This window comes from Vanellus vanellus (genome assembly GCF_965231255.1).
Source record: "Vanellus vanellus genome assembly, chromosome: 2".
In the NCBI taxonomy this organism is placed as follows: Eukaryota; Metazoa; Chordata; class Aves; order Charadriiformes; family Charadriidae; genus Vanellus; species Vanellus vanellus.
This window is the reverse complement of record NC_138906.1, coordinates 140,537,408-140,556,927: the sequence shown is the minus strand read 5'-3', so window position 1 is coordinate 140,556,927 and position 19,520 is coordinate 140,537,408. Positions and strand designations below refer to the sequence as shown.

The following is a 19,520-nucleotide window of genomic DNA, read 5'->3' as shown; positions in this document are numbered from 1 at the left end:
AGGACACAGTCCAGAAACCGTGACAGTGGGGAACCTGGCGACAGGCAGTATAACCCCTGCCTCATCACCAAGCTCAGCAACATCTTCCTGCCCTAGAACATGGCATATAAGAGTCCAGCCACTGCTGGAGCAGCAGCTGCTTTGTATTTCCAGAGCTCAATGTAAATTACCATTCATATTAATTGTTTCAGACACAGATTGAACTTTTCCACTGTGCAACCAACTTACGAAGCAGTTGATTCACATGACATTACAAGAAAGCTACTGTCAGAATAGAGTGATCTCACTAAAAGAATAGATGTGGATGTCTCAATGATGTAGCATATTTAAGATGCTATTTCCTTGCTTGCAGTCACATGATATATTGTCAGTACTCTTGTAGTTCAAGCAAACATCTGAAAAAGATAGCATCCATCATCATTTTCCATGAAGGTGTATTATAGAGGACATTCTTTCTTTAAAATTCTGTTAATTTTACATGTTTCTAAAATTGGGAAGAAAATACAGAACAAAAATTCTTAAGTAAATATATTTATTATCATTGGATTTTTTTTAATGCAGAAATACTGTTATTTCAAGTATAGGTTTACAATCCTGTTTCATTGTCCTTTATGCCAAAACAAGGGACAAGAACACTCTTGTCAACTGCATTTTGATCAGGAGGGTCAAACTGTGGCTTCAGATATTTATGTACAAATCTCATTGACAGCAGGATCAATTATATTTGCACATGAAGTGAGAACCTGCCACAAAAAGACGACTAAAAAGATTAAGAACACTTGCTGTCTTAACACTCTTTTTCATACAGAAAAGCCACTTGCACACATGGAGAAAATATATATTCAGGATACAAAGACCAAGCTCTCAAAACCCATGTCACTTTGATTGCTACAACATTAAAATGCAAATTAGTCTTTTAATATGGACAACCAGTTGTGAAACAAACAGAAACAGCTCTTTTCCTCCATTCCATAGTTTTAACTGCATATAACTCAGTGAATACAATTTTCAGAATAGACCTCTGTTTCACCTGTCCATTGTTTTAAGAAGTTAAAAGCTTAGTTCTTTAACAATGGCAATGAAGCAATTTTCTATCCTTTCATATTTTATGTGAGTATCAAATACCAAAAGAATGCTCTCATTTATTTCCAAGAATGCCTTGAGCGTTAACTGGTGCAGCTCAGAGCAGGATATGGATAATGCTGAAAACAACTACTGAAAAACACGGCTTTATGCTTAAAAGAATTACTTCTCTTAATTGCAACCTCTTTAGCATGGAATAAGGCAACCATCAAGGGACACGTGGGCAACGGGAAATGGTTTTGTTGTTGTTAGTAGCATCTTTCTTCCATTGTACTACAAACAACAGCTAATGTTAAAGCAGTTATGAAGAGCCAAAAAGATTCTATACTTCTATTTTAATGGTAGGATTTGCCTAAGTAACTGTTATCCTCTGAAAGTGAAATTCACATTTCACAATTCAAAGTTTCAGCCTCAAGACCTACAGCTGCAGTTTTGTCTAAATGCAACAGAGGATACAAAACAAAACCATCTCTTAGTTCTAGAGGTCGCCGCACTCAGGGACACCCAATGTGAGCCAGGTCCTAGAGGAATGATGCGCTCACCATCCTGAAATACCGAGGCTGAGTTGGGCGCCAGTTATCAACCAGGGGGAGATCAGGTTCATTCTCGGCATTCTTGGATAGGCTGCGGAGCTTCGCCATCTGCAGGAGAGCAAAAATCAAAGTGTCCTGATGGAAATCCCTTGGGATCAAATCCACAGCCCAACAATTAAACAAAGGAGGCTGGCCCAACTCCAGAAGCTGGGGAGAAAGCCTCCTTCAAAGTTGTGAAGATGTCCTTCACCCCATCACCACAAGAACTGTACTCATGTTCTTTTCCTAGCAGTAATATTCCTAGAAATAGTCAAGACAGAAAAAAAGGGTCCTAGCTGAACAGGATTGTAAGAAGTACTGTCCTTTATGTACTGTATATAGAACTGTGTACAGTCATAGAAACTGTGAGAATTCCTCAGAAAATGCAAGTAGAACAGCCTATGCCCTAATAAATCTCTCCTGCCCTAACCCCGTCTTAGTATCTGATTGTTAAGAAGCCTCTGGAATGGCAAGGTGTCAAGGCTAAATTACAAACTAATACTTCATTTCTGTGGTGGGTCTGTAGCACAGGATATATTCTGCTGCAGTCACACAAAAAAGTCCATTATTAATAACAGCAATGTAAATCTGTATAATGACTTGGTCATGGTTTCAAACAGTTCATAAACAGGGTCTGCAGCTTGACTCTCTTTGGCCATTTTTTTTAACCAAGGTATGTGGGTTTTTTTAAGAGTTCTGCCCATACTGTTCAAAACTGTATAATGCTCTTTCTCTACTGCTTCCTGATTTTCAAAGGATGCAATACGTATACCCACTTACAGATACATTATGTAAATTTGTTGTCACTGGCATGCACATTAGTCAGAAAGCATATCAGCTGTGATTCAGACACTTGACACTTCCCAGTTTGAATGGCTTACCGTGAAAAGGATGCACACATTTTCCCTTGTGTACACTTGAAAATGTTGCCCCATGCATGGCACACATCAACTTTGTTCACAACTGGATTCATTATGTTGATGTATCTTCCTTTTACAGTACAGAGTTCAAATCCAACAGAAGCAGAACTTCTGTCTGGGCTGTAAAAGCTGGCTTCACCGTGACTATACTAATTCCAGTTTATGGACTGAGCTAGCTCAGGCATCTCAACATTGCTCTCCACTACACAGCTCAGAAAAGCCAGCTATGTCAGTTTGCCTGAACAATGATGAGGTCACATTTATAACCGGTATGATTTGCATCAGCTGGATTATTCATCTGAAATTAAATTTCAGTTTTCAGATGAAGAATAATTTGTATGGGAACAGTAAGACATGAAAACAGTTTATTAGTTTTGTTAATACTGATAAAGTACTATTAGAGAAGAGATTGCTGGTTTTTATTATTATTATTTGTGGAAGATCGTCCCTACTGAGTTAAAAAAAAAAACAACATGTATCCAGGCTGCAGCTACATAAAGGTGAAAAAAATAGTCTGCAGTTGGATAAAGTTACTCCACAGTTAAATTCCTATCGTTTCATTAAAAGTAATCTGAGCAGCTAGGCCACCCACTCTTCATCTCACTGGGATTTCTGGTGAATTGATTTCTCCTGCAGAGTACTGATTCACAGTGACTGCACTTATCCTTGTGGCTAATTTACTATTACCATCTGCCTGCAAAAGCATCCAAGCGATCCACTGTAAATGCACATGCACTTAAAATAATTACTATTAATGAGGCTGCCATGGTAGTACACTTTCTAGGATTAGAAATAATTGGTGACACAGTTCTCTTATGAATACATTATTTAGACTACAGGCACTCTGGAGTGAGGAAAGTCTTTCTGTTGCATTTGTATACAGTACCTCACAAACATTGCCAATTCTGCCTGAAGAGTGGTTATCTCAGGATAAGAGCCAATGTCCCATCTATACATAGTAATTTATTTTTTATCTTAAATGCTCCATTTTTTCTACAGTAGGACCAGCTAGAGGACAGTCTGTATCTTTGCCAAAACTCACGAACTTTAGATAAGCTGAAAAAAAGGCCATGACCCAAATACAGCAGTGATCAAAAAATCTTTTCATGAAGCTGGTCCAATGATGTGATTAGTTATTCCTTTAAAAACACATTTTAAGTCAGAGATGCTCAGGAATGACTACACTTTTCCCAACAAAATCTGTAGTTGATCTTCTGTAACACAAACCTCTAAGCAGTTTTATTTTGTGGAAACCAGTCAGACCATATTTGTATTTTTCACACAAGTACCAGCTTCAAAATAGCCCATGTATTTTAATTTTTGGATGGGCAAGGAAACAGGAGGCAGAACAATTCAATAAGATGTGAAAATTAAGCTGTAAGTTATATGAATACATTACCATATTTCATATTTTGCCAGCTAAGGTTCCCATCATACCTGAGTTCTATTTTTTAAAAGATAGAGACACATAAATAGAAAATAAGATTTTTTTTTGTGATACATGCACATCAATCAATACAATGAAACACCTATCACCTTGAGAACCTAAAATGAAAAGTCATGTGTCTACATTTAGTATCTACATAGTATGTCAGTCACTTGATTAATGTTCATGTTTTCACTAGCCTGGAGTCTTGAAATTTGTGATATCATACAGTTATAGCCTGCTGAGAAGAGGAATAGTCTCAGATGAGGAAACTGACTTGTGTGGTACGAGTAGAATCATAGGCTGAAATCTGATGAAAGAGGGCATTTCTATAAATATGATTGAGGGGGAATGAGGATTAACAAGAAATACTTCTTTGTGGTACGTGACCACAAAAGGCTTTCAAATTAACAAGAAACTATAGTTATCTGATGCTGCTCCTGTCTGTGAAAATTTAGCTGGTATACCTTCTACAAACATGGGTATCAAGCACCTGATACAACACTTCCATAATTTTCTTGGTTACATGATGCCAAGAATGTGGGGCAGACAGAATCATCAATCTATCTCATTGAATTTGGATTTGAACCACCATGATGCCTGACGTGGGCTAGGAAACAATGAGCTGTTCCAAGTACAGAAGGTCATAATCTCTGCTCAATTAGTTAATGTAGGAGTCATGCAGAGACAGATAGAGAGATGTGTCTAAGAGGTTGATTGCACATATTAGGTTGTAGACTGCAGTCCTTTGAAGATTTTTACAGGTTCCCTATGGAGTCCCAAGGTAGCTTCTAAGGCATTCAGTTCTTCACTGTCCATTTAATCATGCAATCTGTCACAGAATCCAATGAGCATTTTCCTTGTCAAAAGAATAAGATCAGGTTATGGCATGTAACTAAAAAGAAGTGGGTAAAGTAGCATCTATTTGAAGTTTACCTGGTCTGAGCTGACTATGATAGGCTCTCTAAGAATAATCCAGGTGATGCACTCTTCACAAGGTGGAGTAGTGAAAGACCCATGGTATGTCCAGTAGTCATGAGATTTAGGGAAAAGAATTGAAGGATCAAAATTTGGAAAAGGAGCTTCTTTCCCCTGTGAAAAAAAAAAAACAAACAACAAACAAAACACAACAAAACCAAACAGAAAACTCTTTAACAGTTCTAGTCAAGATTAGGTAAAGATGCAGCTCTGGTATAGAGAGTGACTCTGATACTTCAAGGGTACAAACTAAGGAAACTAAGCACATATCTACACAATACGTAATGACGCGGTGTAAAGATAAGTGGACTGAATGACCCTCACAGATGGGCCCAGTGAAGCATGACACAGCATACAACTCCATAATGCTACTTCTTGTACCTGAGCTAACTCATGTGAAGCAGCGTCCCGTACCAATGTGCTTCCCTCATTTCTGCGCAGAAATACTCTTCCTTCTGGCCTCCTTTCATATGGGAATTCTGCCTATCTATTGAATATTGGATTAGATCACCAAATAATGAAGTGAGACAGGTACTCTAACTTTATAATATTTGTGCTAATAACAAATAGGACAGCCTATGAAATGTACATTGACGGTGTGATTCTTATCACGTAATGTTATCTGAGATACAGATGTCTAGTCAGTGGCATTTCCAGAGGTCTATTAGGCAGCCTATTTCAAGACTGAATGGACCAATTTCCAAAGGTGCCTTTCTTTTGTCACTGACCACTGAGAGAATAAGACTCCATGCCTAATTTTTAGGTGAGTAAAGTTTGGTCAGATGACTCTCATTTTCACAAAATGGTAAGGCCCACTAAAGCCAAAGAAGGCTCATATGTAAATGGAAGAAAGGACTTTTCTTCTTAAGGAGAAGCTACCCATGGTTTTATTCACAAGTATATCGGCAATGTTGCAGAGCACAATTTGAAAACTGGAAAGTCAAACTTTATGTTTATTTTGTCCTGAGAATTTGCAGCAATCTTTCTACAATGAAAAGCCCAACACTGTTACCTTTGTTTTGATAGCATTTATTTCTTCAAGAATTCTCTTCATCTCCGGTTTGGGAGTTTTCCCTACCTGTAAAGAAGAAAGCATGAGCTAACCAAAGAGTTCTGATCAATCAGTTTTCTTCTTTCTCCTATTTTTTTATATGTGCATCTAAACATATATCAACTATGAAACTACAATGCATTAACCCACCCTATTACACCTACCATCTTAGTAAGCTATGTCTTCTCTCTGTACCTTCTGTCTGTACCCCAACAGATATTATGATCCAAATGAGGAAATTATATCAGTACAGAAACTCAGCATCACAGGTGATTTCACAATACAACTATTCCTGTTGACATTGAATTTTAGCCTAACAAAGATAAATAACTCTTCAGTCAAGTGTAGAATTTGGAAAAAGTTTCATCTAGTTTAAAATCCAGATTTCATTGTCAGATCTACTGTTTGCAATTGGTGATCTCAACACAAACGTCCATCCTTCTGTCTCTCAAGAAGAGAAAGCAAAGGCCAATATTTCAGACTAAGACTAAAAGGATTTTAAAAAAGGATAAGTTATATGTATTGTCTGTGAGTTAGTTTTGCCTGGGAAAAAAATCATGAAAAGCCTAGAAGCAGTATCTGTCCTTGAAATCAGTCCATGATTAGCACAGAAGACAGCTGACTGCTACTGGTCAGAAGTCCACTATTGACATTGTGTCCCCAAAACAGGGGCAAATACATCTAGATTTACAGCTCCCACCAGCTGCATAGTGACACAATAGCTGCTGGGACAAGTGTGTGTAGTATTGGATACCATCTGAAATAACATGACTTGTGCTCTATAACTTGAAAAGCATGTATTACTGAAAGTCAAACCCTAAAATGCGATACGATCCCTAGAAAATATATTCAGAGGGTTTTGCTTTTTTAACCCTGTAAGAATAGAAAACTCTGTGGTAGAAGTACAAAGAAGGGCTGTGTGCTTCTACTTACTTGCAAAAATATGGCCAAAACAGCTATTCCATCAGTTCTTCTCACAGCATCAAGGTAATTACTGTATTTGGGATTCCAGTGTAACAAATGAAGCTGGAAACAAAGAAAAACATGTTTAAAAAAATCCATTACTGAATATCAAGCCATCAGAGGCTGAATTCAGAATTCTTCATATACATGACAGAGTTTGGGGCAACAAAGAATGAGGATTAGGCCTTCCAAAAAAAAAAAAAAAAAGAAAAAAGGGACAGCAATTCATATATGAGTTACATCAGCCATATATTAACATTTAGACTATGATTTGCTTTAAAATAAACTATAAACATCTTAACATGGAAATTGCAAAAAAGAACAGAAATCTCATCTTAAAGCTGAAGGACGCAGAAACTAAGCAGGTAGAACATGCAGTTCAGAAGTCTGATATGTGATTCATTTCCATTTGGATTCCAAATTACAGCAATTCTAGCAAAGAGTCCATGTGAATGTAAGATCTGTATATTTTTAGTCTACAGTTCTCATCTTCCCTTACAATCCTATAGTGGTAGAAAATCAAGGTAACACATTCTTCCTCCTTTCTGTTGCTACAATTTTATACTTCTGCTATACTATACTTTCAGAATACTGTTTTATTAAGTTTCATTGCTTCTCAGTAATTCAGTCCTATGTTCCAAGTGACGCTGGTTTGAGAACACGGAAACCTTTGTTTCACATAGTATTTTTCTTTTCTTCTGATGTGAGAATTACTTCAACCTGATTCACATTCATAAGAATTGATGGGAGTAAGAAGAGAATGTCACAGATACATAAATCTAAAGTCCTTGAAAAGCAAATGACAAATTTTGTCCCACCTGAACGATAATAACAAATGTTACTTTATACCCTATTTTAAAGTAAAACGTGATGAGTCTTACCTCTCCTGCATATCTCACTCCATTCACAACATGCTCAGAGCCATGGTCATCAGATGAACCCCAATGAAAGTGAAGCTGACGCAGCCTGTAGACTCCTGGAAGTGGCCCACCTCTCAGCACTGCAATTGATAATCTGCATCAGCATTAGACTCAGGTATCTTCCATTTTTTAAAAAAGAAATATATATATATATAAAATATTTACATACATATTTACATATTTACTGTACAGATGTTCTACATTCTGAGAGTACTGACTACTTCTTGGAAATCTGCACCGATTTTAGCAGTCCTTCAGGCAACCATCTTCAGCTATATACACTTACAGGCAGATGAAAATTATTTGTGTCTTGGCTTCCATTATAGTCAATAGAGCTTGTTGGTTTAATACAGCTGCATAAATGTGCATCTAGTACCTTCTAGGATATGCCAAAGACACCTAGACAGGACTGGAAGATGTGATACAAGATCTGTAGAACTAGATTTTTCTAAACAGTATCTGGAGGCAATCTGAAATACATTAGGTTATCAAAAATGGCATGAGATACCTATGTTTGGGTAACTGAAGTAAGACCCTAATTAGAACAGTCAAGCTTCTAGAGTACTTCTGCTTGCCTTAAGGTGCCTTGCTCAACAGGTGGTGACCTGAAATGTTCCTTGGACTGCGTTGATTAAGTGTGACTCCATTTATGTTGACTAGAATGGGAGTTTAGAGATATAATCCACCTACATATCCCACCACATAAAGCACATAAATTTAGGTGTCCTAATATCCCCCTGAATTCCTTCCAATATCTACCTACATCAAAGCACACAAAAATAGCCATTATTAAGACGAACTACTGAAGTGCTAGATGATAAATTCCCACAATGCTACAAATTTTATCTCTTACTGCAGGCTATGACTTATTTGTTTAAAAACCTATGAAATTACTGATGCTGCTTCTGCTATAATGGTTGCTCCCTCTGGCTGTGGAAGAGGAGAAAGAAAACAGCAAATGAGCCAGAAAATCAATCACTGAGAATACAAACTATTTTCCTAAAGAAAAGCCCAGCCTATGATGAACAATACCCTGTGTTCTAAATAATCTTAATGTAAACATAATGTAAAAATGACATTATGTACCAAATCAAGGTGGTTTGAAAGGATCTCACAATAGAAAGAGAAGAACTTCTTCACATTCACCAAATACTAATTAATATTCAATTCTCGTTCACTTTATTTGGAGATAGAAGTTATACCATTCCTATAAACCATTCAGCAGTTCTCAAGAACAGGCCTTCATATGCTAGAGAAAAATATCCTTAAATCTGAAAAGAAAAGGAATGAAATCCATGATCAGCTCAAGAAATAAAGTACTAAGTGTTCCTTACTGAACATTAAGAGCAAGCTGTTACTCTTAACAAATTCTTTTTACTTGTTCCCACAGACGTTCACTACCGTGGCTGATGCAGACACGGTAACAGTAGTAGCTGCTAAGGCCATCAATTCTCCATTAAAATAGATCTGTAAGACCAAATAATCCAGTTTAAGGTAAAAACGTGTCATTATTTCCACTGATGGGCCATCAGCAGACATCTTTGATTGGGCATTAGGTGAAGCTCTGCATCACCTTGTGCCAACACATTCCTGCTTCACTCATCTATAAATAGACAGTAGCTTTTACTTAGCACACTTTAAGCAGACAGAATGATGCAAAGACTGAGATTCCCATAAACCAACATCTCCTGAAGGAAAAGAGGTGTTTTCTTTCTTTTAACTGCAAGTGTGTAGTATAAAACACAGAAATACATGAAATGACAATGCAAGAAAAGGAAATTTCCCTATGTCAGTAAACAAAACAGTTACAAGAATTAAGTTCTCCAATATCTAAAATATAAAAAATCCCAAAGTATGTCTGCATAGCTCAAAGTTAGTAAAAGAAATCTTCTTTTTTTTTTTTTAAACATGTGGCTTGGAACCTAAATTCTAAAGGTATCTTCATCCTCTTGGGTTTTTGTTTTCAGAAAATACTAACACCAATAAATAAACACCCATATACCAGCTAGAAAAAGAATATGAGGTAAAAGTTAATAAAAGAAACTATGACATCTTTAAATTGTTTTTCAATGGTGCTAAAATACAGCTTCATTTTTATATATTTACATATTTATATGTAACAGGGAATTATTCTAACAATTATTACATAGAAATGTTCACCTTAAATATCTGAGACTCCCAGTTTTAGGGCTGTGATAGCCGTTTTGCTACCACAAAGCACTTACGAAAGGATGCTTTTCTAGAAGCCCCCATAACTCACTCTGAGCTTCTACCTATGACACTGCATGAAATGAAAAGCCAGAGCTTTAAAAAAGGAGCCTGCAGGCTCACTCCCTGATATATGGGCAGCCAGCTTTTCTCTTAGCTGAGATAAACTGAGATTAGCTGAGCTCTGAAATACTGCATAATCCTTTTCACATGGCTAGCTGAATGGCTGGACTTAATTGTGAATATTAAAAATGTGGCATTTCTGTTCCTGTTTGTGCTCTACAGAAGTAACAGGATGGCCACAGCAGACTTACCAAAATGTAACTCCCTTAAACTTGCTGCCATTAAAATAAGATGGCCCAGCTGCAGGAATATACAAACGAGCCCAGGAAGACAAGGGAGAAAAGTATTCACTCCTTTTTGGTGCCTTATTGTTGCAAACGCTCATCCCATTGCTCAGTGACTGACTCTTTTTATATTGGTTTTCCACATCGCCCTCCACCAGTGCCAGATACAAGACATAAAAAGCGCTTGCTCAAATTCCATGTCCCTCCATCCACATTGAAGAATGGTCTATCACAAAGCAGTCCTACACAGATGCACACGTGGACATCAGTTCCAATAAAAAAGCTCACCTTTTATTTGATCCATCATAAACTGAGCAGCATGAGACAGAACTGGCTAATAAAAGAATGGCTTTTTTCCACCCTCAATGTAATCACTGAGGCAGACCTTTGCCTCAGAGAGGGCAAGTGTTGCACTGGAGGTTGTAACTAAGACGAGAAAAAGCTCTGTATCTCACTCTCATTGCACAGCAAAATAAAGGTGTGATGCAGTTTGAATGGAGATGGCCACTCAACTTTACCTTAGTTAGCAGCATGGCCTTAACAACAGAAATGTGACAAGAAGGTTTTGAAATAAGTCCATCCACTTGCTGAGCAGCTTAGATAGGGGTCTGGTGGTTAATCTGTGCTAATGTCAATTGTCATTGATCTTCACTAAAGTAAAACTGGCAAAGTTATGCCTACACAAATGCCTTCCCTGTTTGCTGTGAAGGCATTCTGTGAAAGTCAGGTGGAGAAACACAAGGAGCACTAAACAAACTCATGAGGTGAGCTGTGTTTATAAACATGAGAAGAACTAACTGTTCTTATAAGATTTATGATATTCACATCCTGCCAAATCCATAAAATGAACTGGTAAACCGCAATGAAATTAAATTAGTATGGTATTACTGCATGACAATTGAAAAAGATACATTACCTTTCTTATGCTGCTTTATAACAGAATCTAACAGCGCAGTATAAAACCCAATGCCACATTTTAGATGCTATAAAAAAGGCTCTGCTCACAAGAGGATCACTGTACTGAAACACTATGGCTACCTGCAGGATAAAATGTATTTCCTAAAAGCTTTTGGAACATTTTACACAGTTCTCAATGAAATTTTCTTTAGGCAAACAATAAATAGATATGGAGAAGAATTACTTTTGTTTGTATTTGAACTTTGTACTCTTATGGGGGCAGATTGGGAAAAAAAGTGCCTGACAGAAGTCTGTCAGAGTGCCACCCAACCTCACCTGCACTGCAACACACCTTTCCCAGTTTCGTGCCTATTGATCAGAGCCTGTTCATTGGTGAGCTCCCACATCATCTTTGTTTGTGATCCACAGTAGGGCCGAAATCCCCATCTCCAGGGGCAGAAAACTGACAGTCCACTTTTTAACTGTAGCCTCAGCAGGCCCTTGACTGTTCAAGCATTTTTATCTCTAACAATCGCATGGAGGTTCAGTGAACAGAAACTCAACTCCTAAATCCCCCGTACCCAAGCTCCACAGTGCTTGTATTAACATTCAGTACCTTCATGCAGACACTACAAATGATAGATGTGTTAAACACTGAAGGAAGAATTTAACTTTGCTGCCTTTTGCGGTACGCAGTATAGCCGTCAAGTGGTAAGTACCACAGCTACGCAAACACTGAGATTTAGCTATGCTATTCTTGCAATGCCAACTGACTTGTTCCAGTGTAAATTCAGTACACAAAATGTTAAGTAACTCTCTGCAGGGATCAACCAAAATGTGAGTGTCTACGGACAAACTTCCCTCAGTTTTAATTAAAGCTACTGGGGTTTGTCATTGTTTTAGAACCGGTCAACACATAAATGTTTATTCACCAGAAGCTGATAATCAAAATCTCATTTGCAAAGATAAATGAGATTTCCCACAAAGTGGTACTATAGGAAATGCTGTCCACAAGCACTAGTCATGCTAAAAGAGACCAATAAGCAACAAGCTTTCACTGCTTACAGTAAAAGGCTCTTTAATTTTTTTTCATCATCCACTTCCAAAGGCACACATTCCTTTGACAAGAAATTGAAAGATTCTGCTAACAGCATCAAGGCAATCTTGTAAGAAAGTGTGCCTGCACTGAGGTACTCCAAGCCCTTAAATGTCATCCATCAGAAAGTAAGTAAAAATAGAAGGAGGAATCTGTTTGGCTGATGAACTTCCACAGAAAGAGTCAAGGAGACAACAAAAGCAGACAAAGTGAGAAGTACAAGACCTGTTTTGTATCTGTACTGTTTATTAAATGATTGAATGCTTTGATCTAACCGTCTATCCACAGGTATTATAAAGAAAGCCAGACAGTCATAAATTTTAAGGAAGTCACAAGCTACAGACCTCACGCAACATCATGACAATGATCCCACCAGTTAGGTGGTCTCAGGAAACTTCTCTGGCAGAAATATTTTTGGAATTTTAAAAGCAAATGGACTCTCCCAGTAGAAATAAGATTGCAGCCCTAATTCAAAACAAAACCAGAGTCACTGCTGGATCTAAAGGAGTATCTGAGTCACCATTCAGGCCAAAAAATATAGCAGTGGTAGTCTGCCAAAGTACCCAAGTTCTGGTATGGGTTTACTGTGGCCATCACAAGGTGGCACAACTACCTAAGAGGTTTTGATTTCAGCTCCCAGATCTTTCCTGGAATTTGAGACTCCAGCTGCAATGATTTTACAGTGCTTAAGGTCCTTCTTCCACACAGATATGGTAAGACAGACAACTGAGTCCACAACAACATGTTAACTTGCACAGAAAGGTAGCAGAGGCATGACAGCTCCTAAAGCAAGTATCTGTCATCAAAGCCTTCAACTGTATAGCAGATTCTTAAAGTCAACCAGACTTTATAAATAGCTGGAGATAAATTTTCCAATTCCTTTCACTAGACTGACTCCAAAGATAACAGCAATAAGGCCTTTTTCAACATAATATGTGAATTACATTGGACGGCACTTTTCCTGGAAGCTTGTCTCTAATCATTTAAGAAACTGTCCCAATCATGAATATTCAAAGTACTCCTGGCAAAGAAGACACAATTGAAGTAAAACTCCAAGAAATCCAAAGTAATTCATTTTATCACTCACCTTTGCAACTAATTCAGCAATCTCTTTCATCTACCACTAATGAAAATCTAGATGTAACTACAGATATAGGTATGACCGCTCTAACTGGAAAAGTTAGGCAAATAAAGGAAGCCCTTAGATTTCTGGTTAGCTTAGAAATAATTCAGATAGACAGTGATTGATAGATAGACAGATAGATAGACAGACAGACAGACAGGCAGAATGTCTTTGCTCCAAAGAAACAAAAGCTTAATTCCTATATGATTGCTATTACATATGTATGTACTATGCAGCAGGTGGCTCACAAAAAATAAGTCACTGTACGTATCGTAAAAAACTTAAAACATGCTCAAGTCAGTAGGAGTATGCACAGTGGAATTCGTCCTGCAATTAGCATTATGTTAGAGAAGGAACACCACCCACAGACTCTGCAGGCAATGGTATAACAAAGGAGACATAACAATAAACACTGAATGTTTCTTGCCTTCAAAGAGTTGAGAAATACACCTACTTTTTTTCCAGTGAGTCACTTTTTATTTCTGAGATCAGAACACAACAGTTACTGAGCAGTTTATCTGAAAAAAAATTCAGAACATTCCAAAACTTTCTGCTCTTTGTGGCCACAGTGCTGCATCCATGCTGTAGATGGCTGTGACCAAATACTCCCTCCCGTGCAAAATCTGAGTAATTATAACAATAATTACTTTGACATTTATGCATAAGATGCAACCATTGATATATTTGATATGTTCCAACAAATTACAGAGATGGTAAAAAAAAGTAAGTAATGGTCATAGAGGTATTCTCATTTGCCATAGCTACGTCTCTTTACTGATGTATTGTGTTATCTGAGATTATATTTTTATTCAAATAACACTGAAGATTCCCACTTCGCTAGGAAAGTAAGTAAACTCTTGACTGCACAGTCATTTGTGAGTTTTGATAGTATATTAACTAGTCCAGCTTACATACATTTTGATCCTCAGTTTTCATGAAACCCAAGTCATTCATTAAAAATCCATTACATTAAAGCCATGCCCATAAATATTTCAGATCAATCAAACTATGAGTAAAAATCCTCCTCATTATTATAGCTAGCAATCCTAGTTACATTGTAACCGAAATTAGAACTTTTAATGTAGTTAAGAAATAAATCTGTACACTGTGGAAGTAGGAGAAGACTTTTCACTATTTTATTGAAGTTGACATTTCTTTTTCCTTTTCTTACCGTCCCATGTACTATAAATAATAACACAATGCTGTTGACCTTGATACAAGAATAAAGAGTGAAGTATGCATTTGATTTTTCTTTTTATCTCAGTACTAATGCAATTTCATACTTCTTTCAGTAATGTTTTTTCCTTTGAAATATAGCCAACAGTATTAACATGAAACATCACTGGGTCTGCCAACATAAACTAAGTATTTCTAGCACCTGTTACACAGAACAGACATATCTCTTCAAAATATATAACCCCACTAACTCTTCAAAGTTATGCATTACATATGCAGCACATTGCATGCTGTCATAACTATGAATGGATAAAAGATTTTGGACATTAAAGCTGAAACACTGAAACTTCTCAGCCTTATAATCCTCATTAAGACAAAATCCCATGAATGCCGAAGGGAGTTTTAACTGATTAAACACCATGACTTTATGGCAGCATCTGGTTCATTACTTCATTTATCAGAAATTATATGTGTACAGTTTTCAAACATTGTACCTTTAGCCACATACACAGTTAAAGATGTTCTGCTGGGCATCTCAAATAGCCTTGAATGTAGGAATTCAGCCCTCATAGACAAAGCCTGGACTCTATGCTCCTGGAAAGCAACACAACTGCAATGGCTTTTGCAAACACAGAAATTTACCTTACACCTTAATTCATCCCGCACCAAGCTTCTCTGCAGCTCTCTCCATCCCCTAGGATTTTACCTATGGACTTTACAAGTCGTCCCAGGCCTTTACCACCAGTTATGCAGGGCACTGGAGTCACAGAAACACGTGCATCACATGCAGACAGTACACAGAGACCTTCTGACAGCCATAAGCTTTCAGAGCACACTCTGTCTTCAAAGAGTCACTGATACATAATGACAGCTTGAGATGAAAACAAAACTAACCTGATCTATCGAAAGAATCATCAAATACAACTCTGCAGGTTTTCCCATTATTGAGGATGGTCTTAGCTGCACCAGGATCATAACTAGCAAACCATGGCAGTAGGGAGCGATCGTAATGCACATCTTTGTTATTGATTTCAATAGGTGACTGATGGCGTCCTTTGGCAATTGGGTAATTTTTGTGCCACTGATCTGGTCCTAGAAAAAATACAGAGAAATATCTTGAAAACCTTTTCCAGCTAGGTATGAATTATACTTGCATTACAACAAATGCAAGTTTGGCTTTGTTTAGCTATAGAACGTCAGTAAAATGTATTGGTAAGTAGGTTACTAATCACCTGGCTGTTAGTCATGACCTGTCTAGAGTTTCATCGCATAAAAAGCAATTAGACCGTTGTAGTTGGAATATTAGATACTGCAAGTCATTTGGCCGAACCTAAACTCTCACAGCAACCTCAGGCCTTTACCCATTAGGCGACTGCCAGTACACCAAGCAAAGAAACTAGAGGTGTATACTCCAAGCCCAGCAGTGGCTAGAAATATGCTGGGATATACCCAAACAACCCAACCGTGGCATCATCTACCCATCTGGAGAGAGAAAAGGCCACTGATACCTGAAGAAGGTGAAATGTGGATTTAATTATTGCCATGGTTTTAACTGTAACTCCACGAGGAAAAAAGCCCGATGGAGGCCGTGCTGCTCTCAGTGGCAACAACAGGCCGCCCGGGTGTCCTGCCTCAGCAGTGGCACTGCTCTTCCTGCACCGAAGGCTCACCTAAAGCTGGATTTTAACGCTACCTCAAATTTCAAACCTACATTAGCAGCAGGGAAAAACGACTTCAGTTTAACTTGGGACACCTCAGCCACCGCCTCCCCTTCCACCAGCTTCGCCTCTTCCACACCGGTGAGTGGCGACCCACCATCCGCGCAGACCCCGGCCCGCGGGGAGACCCTCTTCCCCCTCTCCCCGCACTCCCCGGCGGCGGGGCCTCCCGGGTTTGCCTGGGTTTCGCTGCCGCAGTCGCTGAGGCGGGAGAACCCGGGCCGGGCCGGGCCCCCACTCACCGTTGTCGCCGTCGTAGCCCCACGGGTAGTAGTTGGGGTTGATCATGGTGTCGCTGCGGCGCCCCGCTGCCGCCGCGCCTCAGCCTCTCCCGGCGGCTCTGGCCGGACGGCGGCCTCGTCTCACGGCGGCTTTTTATAGACTCCCGCCAACTCCATGCCCTTCCCCGCCGCCGCCGGGCCGTGAGGGACGGCAGGGCCCCGACCGCCGGGGGCGGGGAGAACCGCGTTGCCTCACACCGCTCGCCGCCGCCGCTCTGAGGCGACCCCGCCACCGGCCCGCCGCCCCCGGCCCGGGGGAGCGTCTCCTCAGAGCTGCCCGCCGGGGGACGAGAGGTGCGGGGGTCCCCCTGTGTGTGTGTGAGGGGCAGTTGGGGGGGGTGGAGAGGGTGATGGCGGCGTGGGGCAGCGCGGGGGGAACCCGGCAATGGCTCCTCGGCTTGTGGTGGCATCCGGGGGCTGCGGGAAAGGAGCCCACCCGGGACAGTGCTGAGAGGGCCTGGTGAGGGGACAGGAGCTGCTGGAAAGGGGATGTAGAAAAGCATGAGGGTCCAGAACAAGATACAAGCAATGGAGGAATATTTTTCAAATTCGGATAAGGTGTATATACATACAGAGGCAACCTAAAATGGGAAGCTTAACCTGGCTGCTTTCAGAATTTAAATTTACAGGTTACAGGCAGGGTTGCTGGGCTTTTTACGGTTCTTTGTAGAAAGCCTGTTTGCCGTAAGATGGCATCAGTTTAGGAGAGGCTGTGTCCCTCCCGAGGGGACCACCACGCGCTTCCCGTCGGGTGCCCGGTGTGACCCCGGTCCGGAGGTCGGCTGGGGATGAGGGGATGCCTCCAACAGCCTCTGCCTGCAAACGGCTGTCACGGCTTCGCACCCTTCCCAACGAGATTCCCACAGACACGCTCGGGTTCCAGCACTGCTCCCTGCTGCGCTGTCTCCCGTCACCTTCATAAACAGCTTCCCTGCAAAAAATTCAGTAGCAATAATCGCCCCTGGCCTTTAAAAAGGTGCTCCTTCCTACTGCAAGGATTCTGGGAAACTGGAAATCATTAAAATAGCTGAAGATCCAGTTCCCACCAGCTCCAGATGAAACCTTTATCGTCAAATTAAGCATAGGATCTGTTTGTTTTGCTACAGCTCTAATTCTCCTTTCATTTAGCAGGGTGTTATGCATCAAATTGCATTTAAAATTGTAAGCGTGCTTGTTAGCGTGCACGTGTTCCTTATGGGGCTCACGTATGACACACACAAGTCAAATGACTCCTAAAAAATATTTGTTGTTCTGACACACGGGGCATTATCAGGCAACTTAGAGAAGATAGACGTTAGCACCAGTGGCATAAAATGGATGAGGAACTGACTAGGCAGAAGACAAGGCATTGGACTGAAAGGTGAATTGTTGTGATTTAAATTTTACTAGACTTTCTGAATAATAAGTGAGATTATTTTACTTGGTAGTAATGAAATGGGGACGAAAATACAAGATGGTTAAAGAAAAATGCAAATGGCACAGGTTGGAAGTGTGAGGTTGTCGTACAGAAAAGTCCAGTACCCCTGAACACTGTGTGAACTACAGTGGGTGAAATTCAGTAGCAGAAAGTGCAACACTGCGGTCCCGAGTCATGGTCTTGGCTGATACTTTTTTTCTGAAGTGGAAGTGAAAGAGAAGGAGGAAGAGTGGGATTCGTTAGTCATAAAATGTCAATAAGCATTACCAGGCAGGAACTGCTCACAAAAAAGCAGGCACAAACCATGGGCATGTCACTGGAGCTGGAGAGACTGGTATGACCTCCTCTGAAACAGGTCTGTTGTCCTCGTAAAGCTGAATTAGGATGAATTGGAACAGGTGCATGGGACACAAGGGAACTAAAGAGCCTCTTTTACGAGAGGAGACTATAAAAGCTTAGTGTGCTTTGCATAGTGAACAAATGGTAAGAAGGGAAGTGACAGCTGTCTGTATATACACATCATCAGAGAGGTAAACACCAAGAAACAAGAAGAGTTATTGAAGCTAAAGAGCAATGTCAGCCAAGGAACAGCTACCCAAGGTATTCCGGTAACTTTGCTATATTAAAACTGGAGACATGAACAAGGTACACAGGAGCTATGTATTTATGCCCTACAGAGCACATACTATTTCCCACCTCTTCCTCAGTTTTCACTTCCATTTCCCTCCATCTTCTCACTGCCACAACCCACAGACACTTCTCCAGATCCAGAGCATCTCCCAGTGACTCAGTACACTTGCCAGTCTTCCGGATGGAGCTATACTGCAAACATGACCATAGTCTATCTGTAGTAGCCCAGGACTATGCACCACCTATTTCCAGTCCAACATTTGCTCAGATGGAACCCAGCTCTCTTCACTTTTTCCATTTCTCAGTTTATTTTTATAAAAGCAGCTTTACCTTGCTCCTGAAAACATAAATTAATGTTAAGTCAGGGAAACTGTAATGAGAAAGTGTCTCTGGGAAGAGGAGAGGAAAATAAATAAGAAATTGAGTTCTTGTTCCTCCTATACTTGTGCATTGAAGTTGATCAGTTGGTCTCACCTGCCACATGCAAAGCTTTCCTGGTCTCCCCATTTTACCAAGGTGCACCCACCAAAAGAATTCCTTGCTCAGCCCAAAGGAGAAGGATGGCAAGAAGACAAAGCCCTGTGCAATGTAATGTAATGTAATCTAATGTAATCTAATCTAATGTAATCTAATCTAATCTAATCTTTTAAATTCACTCTCATTTAAACAGGGGCTGTTCTAGATGAGCTCCTCCCAGAATGATTTTTAAAAAAG

General features: G+C 39.8%; 1 protein-coding gene across 1 annotated transcript; it reads right to left on the bottom strand.

Annotated features, from left to right (window-relative positions):
- Positions 1 to 1,604: 1,604 nt before the first annotated feature.
- On the bottom strand, positions 1,605 to 16,766 carry LOC309668989 (carbonic anhydrase 3-like; the record flags this gene model as incomplete). The annotated part of the gene is made up of 7 exons (XM_082479558.1): positions 1,605 to 1,724; positions 4,938 to 5,093; positions 5,992 to 6,057; positions 6,964 to 7,056; positions 7,875 to 7,993; positions 15,655 to 15,852; positions 16,721 to 16,766. The coding sequence occupies 7 exons, from the start codon at positions 16,764 to 16,766 to the stop codon at positions 1,605 to 1,607; spliced, it is 798 nt and encodes a 265-aa protein (XP_082335684.1).
- Between the last annotated feature and the right edge of the window lie 2,754 nt (positions 16,767 to 19,520).